The sequence below is a fragment of the Eufriesea mexicana genome, unplaced genomic scaffold, assembly GCF_001483705.2.
Source record: "Eufriesea mexicana isolate 0111107269 unplaced genomic scaffold, ASM148370v2 scaffold994, whole genome shotgun sequence".
NCBI classification, from domain to species: Eukaryota; Metazoa; Arthropoda; class Insecta; order Hymenoptera; family Apidae; genus Eufriesea; species Eufriesea mexicana.
In genome coordinates, this window is record NW_016909129.1 from 86,272 (window position 1) to 107,135 (window position 20,864).

General features: G+C 50.7%; 1 protein-coding gene across 1 annotated transcript in view; it reads left to right on the forward strand.

Moving 5' to 3' along the window:
- LOC108547339 (nephrin) overlaps positions 1-20,864 on the forward strand; it is a 99,426-nt gene that overhangs the window by 4,900 nt on the left and 73,662 nt on the right. The window contains exon 2 of the mRNA XM_017899810.1: positions 10,657-10,789. Within this exon, the coding sequence (XP_017755299.1) occupies positions 10,657-10,789 (133 nt within the window). The remainder of the gene's footprint in view (positions 1-10,656; positions 10,790-20,864) is intronic.

A 20,864-nucleotide genomic window follows, 5' to 3' on the forward strand; every position in this document is an offset into this window, starting at 1 on the left:
TTTTTTTTTTTTTTTTTTTTTCAAAAGACTTGACCCCGAATGCTAGAAACTGCACGCGTGTAACGCTTCCACCTTTGGCACGGCGTTCCTTTCTACGGGAGGGACGGACTCCAGGGACGGAGACCTGGTTAAAGGGTTAAAACCGTGGAAATCGGTAGGTCGTGGGTGATCCGACGAAAGAGAAAAATCTGTGGCCGCTGCAATTTTAACCCGTCTCTGTTAATTACCCTATCAGCCGTGTTAAAGGTAACAAGCCGATAAGGGAGGAGGACAGTCCCGAGAGCCGATATTTCGGTACGGCATACTAAGCTTGTGCGCGCGACATGGACCTCGAAATGAACGTGAAATAATAATTACCTAATTACGTACAACTCACAGGGGTGTATTAAGAGGATTTCGCGTTCTCACGGCGGATGTAATCCCCGATGAAATTTATACGCGTACCATCCACGGTGTATCGAACCGACGAGAACGACTTTCGGATCTCGTTTCGCCCGCGCAACCCACTCTCTCTTTCGCCCCTGTCTTTCTCCATCTCTCTCTCTCTCTCTCTCTCTCTCTCTGATCGAACTAACAAAAAGAGAAAACAAAAACGGGAGAAAAAAGAAAAAAAAAGAAGGAAGGAGAAAAAAAAGATTTCGACACGAATTACGTTGAATTTTTCACGCGTTTGAACCTTGTATCGCGATTGGTCCGTATCGGGACCGAACGACACCGTCCTCTCTTATAACTAAAATCAAGCACTTAAGCTAGAATCGATGAACACCATTGACCCGGTTTGCCAGAAAATTTGTTGCCCCGTAGCTAGGCGAATTCAGCAAGATCGCTCCGTATGAAAGAGAGCAATTTCCGTTTCTGCAAATCGTTCGCGTGCCTCTCGTTTCAACGACAGCCTCGATGGAAGGGGCGTTGGCAAGTTTTTCTCTTTTTTTATTTTTTTGTTTTTTTTGTTTTTTGGATTAACGCAAGCGTAACATGTACGCGATTGGACGTTAGAGGGAGACCTGTGGGGGGGGGGGGGCAAGATCGTTGGAAAACGAAAAGCTACACGCATCGCACACGTATCGCGACATCGATTTTCCTTATATCGTTGCACCGACGTACAGCGTGGCGCGTGTATCGCGTTTAATAACGTTTCGATAAGGGTAACAACGAAAGGGATATTAAAACCGGCGCGCTATTAGAATTCGAATTAGAATTCATCCTATGGCCGATGACTCCGGGGTTGTTGCGGAACAATCGCGCTGGAAACCGCGACGGAACACGAGGACCATGGAAATCCTACGCGGTGTCGCGATCTCTGCGAGAGGTGCCATTTTCTACCGCACGGAGGAAAAACCTGAAATTTGATTTCCATTGTTCCCGGCACTCTTGAAAGCGGGATAATGGCGCCTCGTATCTTAACGACGATTCGTAATAGGAAATTACGCGCAGCTGTACTGCAACGTTTTACATAGAAACCGCACATCTGCGGTTAATGTCACAAAATCCGGTGGTCAATGAAAAGCCGTTATTAAATAACGGTCGTTACCATCACGCGCTAATATCGCGCGAACATTCGTGCAAATAAATTCACGATACGCACATGTCGTACGCGTCAGTGCTAACCGTCGATTGCTTAAAGCAAATACGGTAACGCGCATTCGCGCTCGGTTCCCGTGCAAACTTCCTCGTTCGTTTTCTTTCGCGAGTTGGCGGATTCATCGCCGAGTAGATTTCGCCCGGTTTTATATTTTCTTGATAACGCCGGGAAACTTTTCCGTGGAATCAGTACGGAGCGCGCGGTTCGTAAGTTACGGCGGGGAAAGTTAGACGAGACCAAAATGCGAATTCGAGAGTAACGACGACGCAGTTGATCAAAGGACGTAAACTAACCGGTGATTAATCGAGTTGCACTCGTGAGCGGACCGAATATTCTACAGGCTTGGTTTTCGTCTATCGGTTTTCCCGCTGTGTATCGCGAATTTTCCAAATCGCGTTATCCTTACGTCTCTTATCCGTCGTGCGTGCGCCGTTCGTTAGGCGATCCTGTCAAAGCGTTCCGCAGTCTCCGCGTGTATCGCTCAAACAGCCAAGTTTTTATCCGATATTTTCGACGAAACGAGGCATCGTAATTTCCCTCGTTAGCGCGAATTATCCGCGAATAGACGTTGCGCGAAATTTCCATAAACGCGTCGCGATAACGAGAACCCTTCTCCGCATTTTCAAAGGCAAAACTGGCCCGACTAAAAGTGAAACTTGTTACGCTATCGGAAACTTCGTTTTCCTTATCCCTCGCTTATTATATTTAATATCCGGCATTTGCTTGAAACGCAAATGCATCGGTACCACGCGCGTACCGACAGTTTTGTCGGTGCTATCATCCTTCCGAAACTCGAGCACGGTGAAAAACCTTGCATCCGAACTTTGCTTGCAACTTTTCCAACGGCGAACGATCCATCGATCCAGTCGATTTACGCACGGTTCCTAATTAATCACCCACCGTTTTTGTTTCGAAAATGTTTCGCGTCCAGCCAACGCGTACGGTTTTTCTTATTTTTCCACGATTTTTCATCCGAGCCACGTCCGTTGTCTATCTTTCGCGGCAACCTACATTTCGCGATAATTATGTTTGCTCGTAGTCACGAATCTCTCGCTCACCTGCAAATTCTTCTCGAATTCTTCTCCAATTCTTCCCGAATTCTTCCGGCGATACTCGGAGATTCCTTACGATAATCCACCTTCCGTCCTGCAAAAAAAAGAAAGAAGAATCTGCGATGAATTTTTAACGAGCATTTATCCAATTTCGAATAATTAAAGCAAAAGGATCGAAGGTGGAATTTAAGTCGGGCAAGAACGCCTGGCAGAGATGTAAGTGCACCTAACCGCGTTATAAAATTATGCGGTTAACGTTTTCGCAAAGAAGCGCGTTTAACAGCCATAAAACAAGACGCTTACAAAGCGGCCTAGTTGAAAATGGTAGAAGAGAAAAGTGGTGTACGTTGACCGATGAATCGCCCCAAGGCGGTTGAAGTTTTAATTAATCGGGAGTACGAGCCACGAGACATTTTTATAAATTTACCTTTGCTTTTTCCTTTATCCAACGAGTTTCCCGACAGCTTTGCAGAATCAGCTTGACCCTAATAGCATCGAGCTACCCGAACGGTAACTGGCGACGAACTTGAACCGCTTCGCATTGCGCCACGCGTTCATTACGTTTATCCGAGGAAAAGTTTCGCGCTTAGAAACCTATTTTCCACGTCCCACCGGTCGCCATCGTTCCCGAAACAGCTCGATCCCGATCCCGGTCCCGTCCCGGTCCCGTTCCCAGTTCCCGTTATTCTCCACGAATCGCGGCTACGCGCGACACCTTTGCCCGAATTCCTCGAGATCGATGCGAAAGGTCTCTCTGTTCGCCTAAACCGGATACGATTATCCGACCGTCTTACGAATAAATGTAGGGCGAACCGATGCCTCGATCACCGCACCGCTCAAACACTAGCTGCTCTGTTCCCTTCGGCGAATCCATCTTCCACTCCCCGTCGCGTTGCTTCTCCCGCTTCGTTTCCCTAAAAACGACGTTCATCGATAATCGATCTCAATTACGACGAGTTTGACGCTCGGAGAATCGAATCGGGCGTCGAGCGGTGAAGCGGCGTCGCTCGCTCCAAGGTATACCGGTTAACGACGTCGATGTCGATGTCGACGTCGACGTCGGGTCCGATAATCCGCAGTCAATTAGCACGATAACCGATTTCCAAGCTTCCACTACCTCCGAGCCACCCCTACGAGCGCACCGCCACGCACGGTTTTCCGTCCTCCATACGCAAAATCTGCATCCCCGTGTGCCTCCAGAAGCCCACCGGTCCAACACCGACCACCGGATCCCCTACGACGTCCTTCTCCATCCGGAATCCCGCTGAATACAGCCTCGATGTTTACCCCTCGGGCTAAATCGTCTAGCTGCTAGCATATACGGCCGACCGGCCAACGTATCCGATGGATGCTGCGCGTGATAAGGGTTCGATGCATCCTCCCTACAACGGTTACGACCTCTGCTCCGACCACGACCATCCACGACCATCCACCCCGACCGTCCATCGACCATCCGACGGATATCTTGCCACGACTAGCAGAGCTCCGGAACCAATGTCCCTTTTCGTTTCATTGCACGAGCGATTCGCCGACATTTTTCTATTTATTTATATTTTTTCCCGTAATAGCAGAGGGGAAATATACGAAACGGATAAACAAATGGTAATCGGCGAAACGGACGGGAAGAAGCAGCATCGTCAGCGTTGATGGAATTTCAGTTATTGCATCGATACTTCTTCGTCAACGCCGCGAATACGGTCGGTCAATTATGTTTTCGAGCCAACTAATCATACGTGTCCCGGATGAATAATTACACTGGCGTTTGTTTAATCACCGCCCGATGATTTACGCTCGGCTGGAAACGAGAACGGGAGGCCGAATTCGGCTGGAATATATCCGGGGGAAAAAAGCGGAGCACCGGTGTCGTCGTTTTGCCAAATTTTCATCAGCCAGTAACAGCCAGTTCCTGGCGCGCGGATAATGCGTACGTAATAACCCTTACCGACGGCCCGTGCTATTGTAACCGTATGAATTATTATAACGGTATTCCGATAACGTTCCGCATCGCGCGTTATTATTCCGCGTGATAAACCATGGGATAATGGCGGCGGAAAAGTTGTTAAAACGGAAACTACAAGCGGGGACTTGTTGCCATGGAGACGTAGAGAGAGAGAGAAAGAGAGGGAGAGAGAGAAATCGAAGGCGGGACGAGAAAGCGTGGAGAAGAGTGGCGAGTGGTAACGGATCCGGAGAGGTCGGACGCGGTAAATCGCGGTAAGAGGTTTCCGGACGAGGAAAAAGACGTCGGTGCAAGAGTCATCCCGCTTCGATATGATTTTAAAACCGACCGTGTCTCTCGGGGAAGAACAAAAACGGGGCAGTTGGGATACCGAAGAAAGGGGCTGAAAGAAGAGGCCGGCGAGTGGAGCAAGAGCAGAGATCGATGAAAGAATGAAGGGAAGAATGAAAGAAAGAAAGAGAGAAAGAAGAGAAGGGCAAGAGTGCGCTTTCGATTTCAAACTGAATAATGCACTCGGTGCCGTGATCTTTGCCATTTCCGCGAATACAATTTCTGCTGTCGGAAACGGTGGGTTTCTTGGGAAAGTCTCCGTTCCTACGTCAATTACATCGATTCCTTTCTGTTTGTTCTTTATAACCAATCTCGGAAATGTACGGCTTTTTCTCTTTGCTCGAGTCAGGGTTAGCAAAAGGAAAAAAGTGGAACGGGCCGACAGGGAGACGACGGCAGTAGAGTCGGGCGAAGAAAAACGGACCGGGGAGAGAAACAGACGAGCCGATAACAAAGCAAAGACAAACTCGTTGATTTTCTTGCAAACGAAGAGAGGATCGGGAACAAGATCCAATATCGTGACCAGCGATTTCCATTTAAATACAACCGCCGTACCTTCGAGTCGCCGTCGTTCGCGAATCGAACCGATCCGTGGACGAACGCGACCAAGGGGACCAAACCACCGCCGTCTCGCGTATCGCGAGAGCTCGCGCCGAGTTTCGCCTTTCGGGCCTGGGAAAACCGCGAAACCGTAAGTGGTCTCCTCCGTTCTTCTTTATCCTGTAAACCGGCCAGTTAGTAAACAGCGAACTGGGCGGGAACGTTCGAACGGCAAACAGGTCTGGCGAGCAGCCAACATTTCGTTTGTCGATGGATTTGACGTCCGCTCGTGAAACATTTCTCATCCGGCCTGTCGTCGCGCTAGCGTACGAGCATATTTTTTTGTTATTTTGTTTCCCTTTTTTTTATCCGCGGACAAATCGAGATTAAGCAGGAAAGCGATAGATTTATCGGCGATCCGGTCACAATTACTTCGACCTTTGTCGACCGTTCGTAAATCACGCGCGATTAAGGCGAAAGCGAAATCCGTCGATACCCCCGGGGGAAAAAGAACGCGAATTCGTTCTCGGTCATAAACAACGTTATAAAATTAAGCCGCGTATATACTCGAAGCGTATAGCGTTTACAGGCCCCTGTCGTAAACTCGAAGGTAAACAGCGAGTTTGTGTACACGCGACGCTTTGCCGGTGCACTTTGTGCAGATTTCGATCCGTGTAAAATCAACCGTTCCCCCAGCGTCTGTCCAAATTGAAGTCGCGTAACGCGGTTAAAAGGTGAACACGCGGTAACAGTAGCCGCATACGATTGTTTGCGAATTACTCTGCCGTCAGCTTCGTTCTCTGTTGCGCGAGAACGCTCCGGACACGGGTTGCCATGGACAATGATGGCACCGTATAGACGATTCGAGGCTATCGAAGCGATAGTTTCAAGACCATTTCGCCATCCTCTCGGCAATGGCTAATTTCGAATTTTCTTCTCGTCCGTCGCGTCGTTTACCACGGCACGCGCCGCTTCTTCAAATAAATCCCGGCCTCGCTTTTTCCCTTCCGCGTCTCTGATCTCTCTGCAGAGGGTAAACGAAAAACGCCTAATCGCGTAAAAGTCGCGCAGCCATGTCGTTGGCTCCGCTACTACTTTAACCGAGTAAAGCGTCGCTTCGTTCCGCTTACAATCAAACGCGACAGAGACAAAGGACTCTCTACTTTGGAAGCTGGTCAATAATCCAAGACCAAGACCACCACCGCAACGTTCTCCCCGATTATCCCGTTTCTGCAGGAAAAAGAAAAGAGAAGAAACGCCGACGCGGAGAAAAATCGCGACTATCTGGCGTGTCGGAAATGCGAAACGGAATTGGAAATATCAAACGCGTTCGCCGCTTTTATATACGCCACTTACGTCTCGTTTAAGCGCGATCGTAACAAGCGCAACGTTGCTACCTGTTTATTCCCGAGTTACGAAAATGTACCGCGTATTCCGGCGCATTTCGTAACGGAGGAAAAAGTTTCGACGCTCGAGAGAAATTCGAGTGCGGCACGGAATAATAGCCACGCAGCACTCGCGGTTGAATCCACTCGCAGGAATTGCGCAAGCTTTCCCGTCCGCGGGGCCCGCCGATTTTACCGAAAGAAACCAAACGAACGCTCGACGACAATGCACGTAACGAATACCCGTCGCAATTATGCAATCGTTCGCGTCGATCGCGGACAAGTGCGCGCGGAATATCTTATTCGCGAGAGCAAGAAATACCAGAGAGAGAGAGAGAGAAAGAGATAGAGGATTCGCCTTTAATCATTGATGGTTCGACGTCGCCCTTGAATATGCGCGTTTTAATTTCCTCCTTGGCCGACGTCGACTCGCGCCATTGGGTTTGTCGATTGCGCGATTTAAGGCCGTGGCCAATCGACTTTCCACCGCTTTCTTCTCGTCGGGCAGATCGAACCTTTCTTCGGCCGAAGGATCCGTTGCATTGGAAGGGTCGGAAGGCGATTCGAACCACGACTAGTTAGGCTACCGTCTAAGCAGAGCTGCGCGCTACCCACCGTCCATAGTCGTACTCTTTGTCGAGCTACCGCGAACCGATTCATCCTTCCCGCTGCTAGATTTCCCATCCAGCCATCTTTCAAAACTTTCACTCCCCCTCGGCCGTTCCATTTTCCTTTCCCGTGGAATAAAGGCTCGTAATGTATGCGAGAGCCAGCTGCACCGAAACCTTTACGACCCGTTTTCCGCCGGCCCGGTATTCCATCTCGGCGACCGGACATAAAGAACCAGAAAGATATTCTGCTTGGCCTATTCTTTTTGGCCAGCCTCGCTACCGAGTGCAAGGCATCATCCGCTAAATACGGAATTTCGCCAGTCTTGGAAATCATTCTTCGCTTATTCCTCCGCTCTTCAGCCAGCCAAATTATTTCCGGCTGAAAGGATCGACTGTCGTCGTTCTCCCGCGGAAAAGCATTACGGCACGGCGGCTTTTCCGATCGCGTGCGCCCCCTCTGCCCCCTTTCCTCCTCGCTGAAAAAGGCCGAATACCCGAAGAGAAACGCTGGCGCGTAGGCAGGGTAAAGGGGTCGGAGAGCGATTTCTAACTCGATTAACGCGAATCGACCGCGGGAGAAAAATGAGCGGGAATAGGGAGGGAAAATCGGTGGCGAAAGTGGAACATAGTGGGAAGAAAGAAAGGAAGAAAGGAAGAAAGGCAGCGGCGTAAGAAAAATTTAGCGAATAGGGGACAGATTGGGCGACGAGAGAATGAAAACGTGGGCCAAAGGGACGGAGAAGAGACAGGGGGGCCAGCGAACAGAGGAGAGAGAGGTTGCCTCAAAATTCTGGTCCGAGTTTAGCGTCGCGGTAATTATACTCATCAACAGAAGTGTCAGAAGCAGACTCGGTTTATTATATGACCGCTTGACGGTGCTGCGTGACATCATTGTTTTCTAAAGAATTTAAATTAAATTCCGAGTCGGGAAAAGTGCTCGTATACGATACAAGATCGCTTTGCCTAAGTTTTCGATCTACGTTAATTAGTTCTCGAGCATGGTATACTGGCCAGCGAGCAACAGCGAACGGACGGAAATTCCTAATTAATCGACCATTCTGTTATCGCGTACTTTAAATTCACGGGGACGTTTTAAGAGGCATAGTCGGGAGGACGGGCGATACACGCGACAAACGCGCATTTCGTCGATGAAGGAAGGATCGGAGAGCCTCGGACAAAGGCGTTCCATCCTCGATTCGACGGTTTTAACGATATCCTCAACGTTCAACGAATCACCTCGTTATCCGCGCGACTCGGAAACGACTCGATCGTCCTCGAGCATCGATCGCGGAGGAATTTAACGGGTCGTCGACGTCTCTGCGAAACAATTTCGACGTCGTTGCCCAATTCTCGCCGCGCGAATTTCCAACGCGTAGTTAGCCGGAAGAAAAGCTAACGCGACGCTGGTTCTTCCGCGATGCCAGCGGGCAAAACGAATTTTCGCATTACCGCGCAACGGTTCGCGGAAGCACGTACTTGCATAAAGTCGTTGTAACGCGGACGTAAATGCGATACGTGTTTCCGCGCCAAAATGCATAGAGACTCGAAACGTCCCGTCGACGTCGACGAATACCCCGGTCGACATCGACTTAAACGAATTTCACCGACAAACTTCGCCACGGCGATGCCATTTTCTCGCAGAACTCATTCCGCGTGGTCGCGCGTCGCGCGGAATCCGTATCGCTTAGAAACACTCGGATGGCGTACGGTGGTTATACGTCTCGATACGACGGAGAAAATATACCGGACGTCACGACGAGATCCCGAACGAGGAATGGCTGCCGCTGGGATGCAGCACGATAAATAACACGGGCCAAGCGAGTGTTTCCCGCGGAAGCTCGATCGTAAATATTCGCGAGTCATCGACGTTAATTTACGAGTCGTCCTTAAGCGATTAATGCGCGGCTAATTACCAGCGAGGCGGGGGCGAGCGCGCGCCGACGAATCGGAGGTATTTCAACCGGAGCGGGCGAGACCTTCCTTCTCGAAAAACTCGCAAAACCGAATGCGGAAGGATTATTCATGAACCTTGTGACGGCAACGACGTCGGGACCAAGTTGCCCGATAAAAATCTGCATTATTGCCGGAAGTGCTCGTCGGTGGTGCCGAGGGACGGAACAGTGAGTGTCGTGAACCGTGCTTAAGTACCCACTTTGCGTCGAACGACCGACAACCGATTTGCTTTACGCGCGAGTACGGTTTATTGCTCGCGTTCTTTTCGTCATCGAAATTTATATACGTCTCGCGTACCGCTGTACCCACGAGTCTATTGTAATATATTAACCTCTCTCTCTCTCTCTCTCTACCTCCATTTCGTTTAGACCGCGAGCCGTCTATTCGGTTCATCTTTCGCGACTTATTTACGCCCGTGCGAGCCGAAAATATTTTCGCGCACAAAGACGGGACCATTTCGGTTCGCTTACGAAGCAACCACGCGACCACTTGCTCGTGCTACGAAATATTCCACGATTTAAAGAGTAATTTATCTCGCGCGCGATTTTTCGCTGTCGGTTTAACGCCAAAAGAGATTTAACGACCCGTACGTGTACGCGCAATTTCTAGCCGAGTGTTCGAGTAGTATATTTCACGTTGCGTCGTACCATAGACAGCATCGCACCGTCTCGAATATGGTAAAGACCGAATACGCGAAAGCGATAAATTATTTCCAGCCTATTAACGTAACCGTCGATACTTTCCATTCCGTGATAATGGATCGCGAGGGATTTCTCTTTTTCGGGAAAATATCCATAACTCCGAGGCTCGTCGTAATTCTTAATTCCAAAGGTGCTCGAGGCTCGGCCCCGGCCGTCTCGATAAAAGGTTTTTAAACGAAACGTCGATACGTTTCGTTCCACGAACAAAAACCCAAGCAGAATTAATTACGAGTTTCCTCGCGTAAAAGCGCGACTAACCCAAAACTTTCCTTCTCGCGGATCGTCTCCGTCCTTGCTCCGAGCTTTCCACTTTCTCCCCGTCCCCTTTCTCCGATTCATCGACCCCCGCCGCTTATCCGCCCGTTACCGTCCCGACCATTTCCGTATTCGTAGCTGCCCTTTTTTCGAAAAATCGCGTGATTTTCGCATCCGCGTCGCGTCGTAACTCTTCGTTGGTCTCCTCGTTCCATGTATGCTGGTATACGGGAAGAGAGAGGGGGGTGAAAAAAAAGAGATTTCAACGAGCTGTCACTGTGTTACAGTACCCATGGAGTCGATACAGGGAGTGGCAGGACAGAGAGCAACTTTGCCCTGTAATATACAACCCCGTGAGCCAAACGACGCCGTCTCTATGGTGCTCTGGTTCAAAGAGGACAGCGGCGAACCTCTCTACAGGTAAGCCATCATCGTTATTTACGAGAGATATCTTTCAAATCTCCCCGCACCCCTGGCCTCCTCCGCGCGTCCGCCGAAACGATCGTTATCGTTCCCGTTCGATCGTAATGGATCGCGAAAAAAATCGCGCCTTGCTTAAAAATCGAGTTCATCCGATACCCCGACCACGCGGCAAGTACCAGCGTGAAATACCTTTGTTCTAGCGAGACGGACGCTTGGCTGGAAAACAAAAAAAAAAGAAAAGGTGGAAAACCCGGTGATTACGCGAGACAACGGACATGCCTGCAATTTCCACGACCGTCGCGAAACCGCCTACTCGCGGTTTGCCAGCGGATTTCCCAGCGATCCTACGCGCGAAAAACCAAAACGAAAGTGGGATTTCGTTCATCCGCGAATCGCCTTTGTGTCCCGTTCTTTATACTCCGGTTCCGTCCTCGTCATTCGATTCGATCCTCGTAAATATCGCTTTTACGAAGCGCCCCGTAAAACGAGGATCACGGCCGGTCCGAAAATACCTCTTCGCCAACGCGTAGGAGAAGAAGCGCCGTCTTTTTGCCAACGTCCGAACACGCTTTGTCACTCTGCTCTGTCTTCGCGCGAAGCCTCATTTTTTAGAAGGTTCTTCGCTCCGTTCAGGATCGACTGCTGAATGATCTAGTCCATCGTGGGCGATAAAATGGCCGATAAAACGGATGGTAACGCGGGCTCCGCGGTGATTAGAAAATGGCGGCCGTGTCCGCGGTGGCGAGAGCGTCGAGCGGGTAATTTCGAGCCGAGGACGAATGCCACGCGTGCTGTAAACGAACGGGAAACGAACCCGCGGAATCTCGGTTTCGAAGGCGCGAATGACCCTCGATCGAAGCGCGGGCAACCACGGCGTAATACGGGGCCTCCGACTCTCCCGGTTCGATATCATCGCGTCTCGTAAAAAGTCTTATTTCCTCGCGTGGGAAACACGTAAAGCCGAGAGAGAGACTGCTTTTTATTCTCTCCGCGAGTCATTCAACCGCTCCGTTCGTACTCGTTACTCGTACAGAGCTACTCGTACAGCTACTCGAACGCGCGATAAAAACTTTGGAAATGTCTTCCTCCGGAGGCTGCGCGCTGATATTCGACACGCGGGAGCACCGGATTCGATATTAATATTTAATCTGCGTCGCGGACGGGAACGGTGAACGGGAAATTTCAAAAAATACGAGCGGAATAAATTTCACTTAGATCGGGCCGCGGCGCCGTGTACCGGAATCGAAATGAAATTCGCGCCAATTGCCACGAATTGCCGCGATTTACGTATGCGTACGCGACGCATATGTCGCATGTGTCGCGCGATCATCGCGAAGCGTCGTTAATTCGCCCGAGGAGCGAGTTCTTCTCGATCGTTTTGTACCCCGGTGTTCGCTATAACCCGTGAGAGAAAGGAAGAATCCACGGTGTATAGCTCCTTTCGAGACTCGAGGAGGTAATAACGTTGCACGGCTTGCTTTCTCGAGTGGATAGTACGAGTTTCAAGATGGCTGTCGATCAATCCCCTTATTACCCATGCATTGGTACAGCTGTGTGTACATGCATAAATGGAGTTATACAGGATACGCGAGTAGGATCGGGGCTACGAGAACAGCATCGTCTGCGCAATATACACTTACGACACGGTCTATCTCTAATTAATGTGTTCCGACGTCACGGGGTAAACGAACGTCGCTTATGAAATGCAAATTCGGACAAGCTGCTTAATTGGAAAGTATCCAAATTATTCGGGCATCGTTTTCTCCGCTCGGTTCGAACAGTTGGCTTTCGAGACCTCGGAGATGGAATCTGCCTTCGGTTATACCCCAACGATTTAATCGTTTCGGGGTTTCGCTAATTTTCGCGTCACACTTTGCTCGAGCGACGCGCGCGTGCGCGCTGGCACGAGGCGAGCTTTTTGGTCTCGAGATAAAGGCTTTAGCCGTCGTCGCGAGAAGTTTTTAAGATTTTTACGGGCAGCGTGGAACAAGTTATTCCGAGCAGCAACGTTAACCACCTTTCCCGGCTGACAGGACGGATAATACCGCGCTTATTAAACGCGTGCCAGGATTAAAAAGAGACTACTTGCGCATTCAGGAATGTAATTGTCTCCTACCCCGGTCACGGCTCTACCCGCGCGGAGTAAAAATACAGCGGGACGTTTCGAGAGAGGTTAATTGCCCCGGTGCAATTCCTAGCGCGAATTGAACCCCCGCGCCCGTGTTCCGAAGGAGATGTACTCGCGTGGTCGTCGGCGGGGAAGCGATACGAGGGAAAAGCGCGGACAAGGAGCAGCAGCAGCAGCAGCAACGACGCGTCGACGAAACACCGGTGGAACTCGAGGAACCCTCGTCCGAAGATCAAACGTCATAACCAGCGTAAACGCGCACTCGCCGTCAGACGCATCGGCTAACGAGAGTGCGCCACTTGGCATTTCCGCTTAACCGTGTAGGATCGTTGACACGAACACGCAAACGCATCCCCCGGCTGCAATCCCTTAAACGCTCGCGACGCCATATTACGCTGCCGTCGCTATTAAACTGTCTTCTATCTTGCCCACCCTCCCTCCACCGCCCCTTCCATTTCTCTTCCTTCCCATGCTCGACCTCTTCCGCTTCACCGATCGTTCGAGCAACGCGTGTCCGTCTTCCTCCTCCCTCTTCTCGACCATTCGTCTCCGCCTCGTTTTCTTCCTTCTTTCGTCGTTTCCCGCCGACAAACCTGCTCGAAACTCCGGCTCTGGTAGCTACCCTCTGGTTGGAACTCGATAATTCGAGGGTTCCGCGTCTACGCCACTGCGATCGCTTAATCGATCGCGCGTGTATATACACGCGAGACAACGCGAAACGGAGCAAGGATCATCAAACTCGCATACAAACTTTAATTACTTCTCGCGATGAATTGCCGGATTGTGCGGTAAACTTGGAGCATACGGACGCACACCTGCGAACGGTTTCCGGCTCCTACCCACCCGACGGAAGTACCGATCGCGCTGACGTCAGGTGCTGCTCCGTCGAGTATCCTGGCACGCGGGAGGAACGGGGGGTGGTTCAACCGCGACTCCTTCGTTGTTTCTCCCCTCTGCCTGACCTCGACCGAGAGCGATCGTACCCCGACGAACCGACGATTAACCTACGCGTGCCCGTCCTTCCATCGCGCCGCCCGTTCGCCATCCCTTATTTCCACCCTCCCGCGATATTCTTGCGTTATATCGTGGCTCAGTGGCGCGATAATTTGGTGCGCCACGGTAATTTGTAAATGAATAGACAGACGCGTCTGCAGGAATTAGAGAGAAATCGAAAACTCCCTGTGCTGACGCTCGACCGCGGAAGCCGGTGCTTCGCATTGTCGAAGGTGCAAATCACCGCGATGCTTAACTAGACGAGACGTCGCAACCCGTCGAAACCGTTCTCGATCGAGAAGTCGATTGACCTGTTTTCCCGCTGACACTGTGGTCGACTTACGTGTACGACGTTACGTGTGTCGTGACAGGTCGGATGCACGTTTCACCGGCTCGAATTATCGCGCCATTGTCCATGCTGTTACGCGACACACCGGCGGACTTCTCGTACGTGCAACGCCACGAACGAACCGGCAAACCGTACCATCCGTTATTACGGCCTATTGTTACGGAATGTCCGTTTCGCGATTAACACTTATCACGACGTTTGCTATCGTTTAACCAAAAAAAAACCAATCTTCCGCGCAATCTCTCTTTTCTTTCAAACTCTGTCGTTTCCTTTTTCATCCCCCATTTTTTTTTTTCTTTTCTTTTGTTTCTTTCTTTCTTTCTTACTTTCTCTCTGTTCCCCTTTTTACTTTTTTCCGTTTCCGTAAAACGAACAATCGGAGGCTGTTTCTCGCCGGTTGGATCGTGAACGAGGAACGAAGGGGAGTATCTCCGTTCAAACGCGACACCTTAAATCGTTTCCCGATTTTTCGACGCTTGGTCGAAAAGGTGGCGTGCAATCAGTCTATCGAATATCGATCTCGATCGATTAATCGATGGAATATCTCGAGTCGCGCGAAACCGCTTCCCATTTCGCGAGATCGTCTGACTATATCCGTACGACGACCACTGTCAGGCACAATGATCGAGTAATCACCACGGTCTGACCGCATACGTTTCTCCACTACCGCGTTTAACTGACGAATCCAGTCGACGAAACTAGACTCGAGTGCGATTCCATCCGACGCCGTCGTTATCTTCCATCGGGGGAACGTATATACCTATATTCCCGCGTAATACGCGCTTCGAACCGTGACCCGACGTTATAATTTTAATCGTCGCGCTAATTCTCTCGTTAATTTTCGCGATAATTTCGACAACCGCTTTAATCCCGAGTGGACAAAGACAGCGATCGAGACGTTCGGCCGAATGCGACCGCACATATATATATATATATATATATATGGAGAGTGCGATCTGACCACAATTGGTCGGCGAATTCTACCGGAGCGATGGAGATTCAACGATAACTCGAAAGGACGTCGCTGCAACGAAACCGCCGCTTATGATCCGCCGTGGCTATTGATAGATAAATGGTGACCGATCACGGATCATCGACCTCGTTTACATTTGCAAGCGCGATATCGCTGGCGCTTTTATCTCGCGTACACGCGCGTACCTAGATTTCCCGTGCTCGATAAACGAGCTCGATGCACGTTTGATGTTCGTACCGATAAATCCCGTCTCTTACCGCGTCCATTGACAACCGCTAATTCGCGACGATCTAATAAACGATTAAACGGGGATTCGACTTTTCCCGATAAATGTCGTGGATAGCGATATCCGCCTATCTCGGTTCCGCCGTCGCTGCCGTGAAAAATTTCCTCGCGCGGATCAAACGTCGTGAAGCGCGCACCGTCCGACCACGCGTGTCTCGATCTACTCGCGATCGCGGGTACGCGCGAGACCGATATAAACAGCTCTGGCACCGATTCCAACTCGTTTATCCACGATTCGACGATTTTATCGGCAAAGTTTACGGAGAACGGAGGAAAAAATAAACGTGGTCGACCGCGAATCGTTACCAATGGCAGAGCGTACGCGTGTACTTGCGCTCTTGTAGCCACGATAAGACTCCTCGACGAAGCAAAGCTCTCTCCGCGGAGGACCAGACGCTCCTCAACCACGACCATTCTTCTTCGACCAATCCTCTCGGTCTTTGTACGCCTTGTCATTTTCAAAAGCTCCGTAAGCAACGCGATGCTTTTCTATATTTTGATTTCCCTCGGGTCATCGTCGTTTGCCTTCGATAACGATCGAGTTTTCTACGATAACTCGAAAGGACCGGCCTTTGAAGAAGAAGCGGACCATTCCTTTTATTTTCCTTCGCGACGAGGCATTCGCGATTTTTATTTCCCTCCCTTTTTTCCTCTCCATCCAACCCGCCCCTCTGCTTTTCTCTGCCAGATTGAAATCAGCTTCTTCCACAATACGGCTATTCATTCGTCGCGCAAAATCTCAGCCATGATTATCCGTAGCTGCTACCGGTCGACTTGGCTGTAATTCCATTTACCCGGGGAAAAATCGGAAAAGGAGGAATACGATATATTCGGCGCGAAATTAATCAGCCGTTATTGCGCGATCGATAAGAGACGCGACGGTTACGCGTTTACCAAAGATCGCAAAGGAAACAAGCTCGTTCGGTGAAATGGATTTTTGCAAGCGCAACCGGTTTCTTTCTCGCAGTTAATTAATTAGCGTGTGACGGAATCTTCTTTCTATCTTTTGCTCAGCCTGCGTTGCGATCCGACCTCTTCGTTTCCCGTCTATCTCTCTCGTTTACGCTCCGTCCCCTTATGTTTCGCCGAGCAGAAACTCGTCTCTCGTTAATTTGACGCTACTTTGCAGCAAGAGATTCATTCGAGGTTTCGCGCCTTTCCAAGATTTTAGCGGAAACGCGATATCTCGCGACTCGAAAATCGGTCGACGAGCTTTTCACCGACTACCCTGCAACCGTCGTCTCCGCTATTTCGTCGCCTCTAATTTCTCCGCGCGTCCCCGTCGCAGATCGCTCGCAACGTATCGCGCGCGCGAACCGTCTCAAAGGCCGCCGCGGAGGAAATTCGTCGCAACCGCGAACGAGAGGAAACAAATCGGGGTAACGTCGAGGCGTTAAAGTTGAAGACTGAGACGCGAAGGAGGAAGGAAAGAGCGTTCGATCGTCTGTAATTACTCCACAGACTCGTGTCGTACGAGGTACGAGATGGCGCGTGCCATCGGGAAATGGCGATTCGCCGGGTTAGTCCAGAGGCCGGAAAAGAAGAGAAACGGAAAAGCGAACACGAGCCCCGCGTGGACGGTGTGTGGGCAGCGAAGCCTTTTATCTGCTTACGCTTTATTTGCATTCGCGCTAACACGAAGGATCGTCGCGGTATGTGAACTCACGTACCTAACGCTCTCCGTAAACCGGGAATCTGGCGATAAATGTAAAAATGTCGCAACCGCGTCACCGGATGTCCCTCTTGTTTTTTGTCATCCATTTATGCATGAAGGCATCCCCTGCTTAATCCACCCATCTCCACCCACTCGTTCAAACTCCGCGCTGTAAGTATGCATCGGCTCCTTTCGCCGATCGCCGCGCCCTTATTCCACCCTCTCTCTCTCTCTGCTCTTCAACCTCCGTGGCAGCGCCCGCGTCTTTCGACGACTTGTCACGAAATCGAGCGTGCTCGACGCTGATTTTCGCGCCTTGCACACGCGATAGCGGCGAAACGAACCGCGAAATCCCGTCGAAATATGACGTTCTGCCCCCGTTCCTTCGTGAATCATCCGCTCGTGCCGCGGTAATATAAATCGAGCAGAATTTGCGGCCGACCATCTTTCTTCCCGCTGGATAGCGCGGTTCGCGTAATGAAACTCGGGACAGTCCTAAACGATCCGCGATTCCACGGCTCGATAGCGTTTTCGACGTGTCCGCGAGGGGAGCACAATGCGCCTCGTACATCTCCCTTTCCGTCATCCATTTTCATACAATGACTCTGTCAGCCGCACTCGCATTCCTCGACGTCGTAAATACAGTTCCCAATTGTCTGCCGCGATCGTTTCAGTCTCCAGAAGAATTTGATTCGCCGTTTCCATTCCACCGTTCCGCCGTTCCTCGATCCGCGCGCGTTCGATCGACGATACCGAGTCCAAAGGAACCCTATTTTTAGCTTTTTATTTAAAATTTGCTCGGGATATCGGGGTTAAGCGAGCATCATTCGAGATTATGACTTTTCGCGCAACGCGGAAAAATCGAGCACCGTGTCATTTGTTTCACGAGTGCTCGCGAAGAAGAATAGCGACCCGGTGGAAAACGAACTATTATAACGGTATGAAAATGATCGTATTGAAATCGACGGAGCACAAAGATGGATACCGCGAACGGGGAAACACTCGATGTGGAACGATCATCTGCCTTCCGGGACTGCCGCGAAACGAGTGCATTGTGGATTTCACCAATCACCACCTTTATACCATCTCTCTCTCTCTCTCTCTCTCTCTCTCCCTCTCTCTCTCTCTCTCTCCCTCTCTCTCTCGCTATTTCTCTGGCTCTTTATTCTATACTCTTCGGATTCGACCGCTTTGTTCGCGTTGTTCCTTCCCGTGTGAACCGTGCGTAATTCGACGTCGAAGGATCGCGGAATATTTTTCCGAAAAATTACGCGAACCCCGATAACCGAATATCATCATTGTCGACATTCGGAACGGTCGCATCGGCCGATTCGCCGCGACTCTCGCGAAGAAAGTTTCGATTGAACGGGGAAAAACGACGCGTGGAAATAATAGGATTTCACGGAGAGGATATATCGAGAGAGGAACACGAGAGCGCACGCGTCCGAGAGACGTTTAATGTCCTCGAGAAAAACGAGGTGGATTTCCACGCTGTGAACGTCGTCCACGGACGTGTAATCGGATATTATATTCACCGATCGGATTGATATCTCTGTCCTATTATGCCGCGGCATGAATTCCATTTCGAAGAATGCCGAAATAGGGGCTAGGATAGAAGAGAGCGTAAGCATAGGTGGGTGAAATCGGGGATCGGCGCAAAGTGGCAGCTAGAAACGACAGGGGTTGCCACTGCTACAGCCACGGAACGGTCCCCACACCGCAGCGCGCGGTTCGAATCGAGGATCGAGAGCGACGACGGATACGGAAACATGGAACCGGTAATCAGTGGCGCGAATCAAGAGCGCTGGTCAATGAGAGCTGCGCGATATCGGGATTTTACGTTCGCGTGGAAACGTTACGGATGCGTAGTTTACGCCGTTGCGTCGCTCGGTTGGTGAAGAACGAGTGCAGAATCGATTTCGTTTTTTCGCATTTCGAGTCGGCGCGTCGCGGAATTAAGACTGTACCCGCGATTCGTACGAGTTTCGAGGATTCCACCGAATATTCGACCACGTGCATACCTCTCTGTACGTGTACGTCGCGTTACGTTTCGATTCGAACGCGGGGGCGAGTCGGAAACTCGTAGCTGGCCGCAAACGATCGAGTCAAACGGATTCGTAGGATCGCGGTGGCGAAAATTGCTCGTGATCGCGTTTAATCCAAATTGTTATTCGAAATTCATTGGAATCGCGGTTTAAAGCTGCTCGCTTAAATTCATGCGGGAGAACTTTGGCCGTCGCGAGACGTTTCCGGCTTACGTCTAATCCCAATTAAAAATCATTTTATCACTGTTCCGCCGGTCGGTCGGGTTCCAACGAACGAAAGTTAACTCGGGCAAATTATATTTTCCGGTCGAGCGGAAGAGGGAGGAAAGACGGTAGGGAGGAGGTGTCGATCCAGAGAAAGGGTGCGAGAGGGTGGAATGGAAGAGGAGAGACGGTGGAACGGAAGGAAAAGAAATGTGCTGCCGCAGTGGCGACGCCGTCTGCAATTACAATGCCTTAATTTTATGCGCGAAGTTAAGCTCCTTTTAAGAGTCCCGAGAGTGGTTAAGTCTCCTCCGTGGCCCTGTCTGCCAACCCCCGTGCCCCTTCGGGTTTCGGCCTCCTCCGCGGAACACTCGTTTTACCGACACTAACGTATTCATGGGAAACGTTCTTTTAACTCGCCGGTCCGGCACGATCTCCCGACGAGTCGCGGCAATTATTTTAATTTGTTTAGAGACCATTCTCTCCTATCTCCGCCTTTTCTCTCCTACCCCGACGACAGAGTTCTTTCGCGCGCCATTCTTCATTCCGTCCTTTCCCCTTTTCTCCCTTTTATCCTCGATATCGTCTCGGTCTCCTCGCCAGCCGACCGACCACCGCCTTTAAATGCTCGTTTACCACTCGACGCAACGACCTCTTCGAAAAGCTCATCGTACCGACCGACGGTCATCGTTTTCCTATTACAACGTCCGGGTCCTATTTATCGCGAAACGTTCGCGAAACGTTCGCGATTCTCTTTGTATCGGGAACGGAAGCAATTCGCTTTGGTTCTCTAATCGCGATCCTCCCCTGTTTCCCCGCGAGCACCCTCTGCTTCGCGTCTTTATTCTCCGCAAATCTCTCCCGTGTCCACAGCATCTCTTCTCGACGCTGGTTAAAATCCGTGGAGAACGACTAAATTTCCCGTTTCTTGCGCGGCAACGTTCGAACGGATTGCATCGACGTTGAAGCTTCGCGTGGAAAAACGACCGGGCAATTAAGGGTTTTTTCACGCGTCGCGCCATCTCGATGCCTGCTTAATTCCTCGTTAATCAGCGGAGACGAAGGGTAAACGGGCCGAGACGCTGTCCGCGAAGAGGCAAGGCGACGAGTCCGTGGAGATCGAAGTCGTGTCTCTCTCGGGAAACTCTCTCGAGTCATCGCGCTCGTTAAAAACCAATCCAATTTGTCTTATGGTCGTGAACAAAGTGCACCGGATGAGACTGCGCGACTGTCGAAACTTCCCAGGACGAGTCAACGTTGCTCGGTGCTCTCGTTGATCGACCATGCGACGTCTTATCGCTGAAACTCGCCGAAACTTTAGCGCTCGATTAGACTTACGAACTCGTTCGCTCGCCGCTCCACCCGATAATCGACGTCGCGACGCGAAAATTTCAACGACTGTCCATAGCTTGTCTGCCCGTCCGTCCGTTCGTTCGTTCGT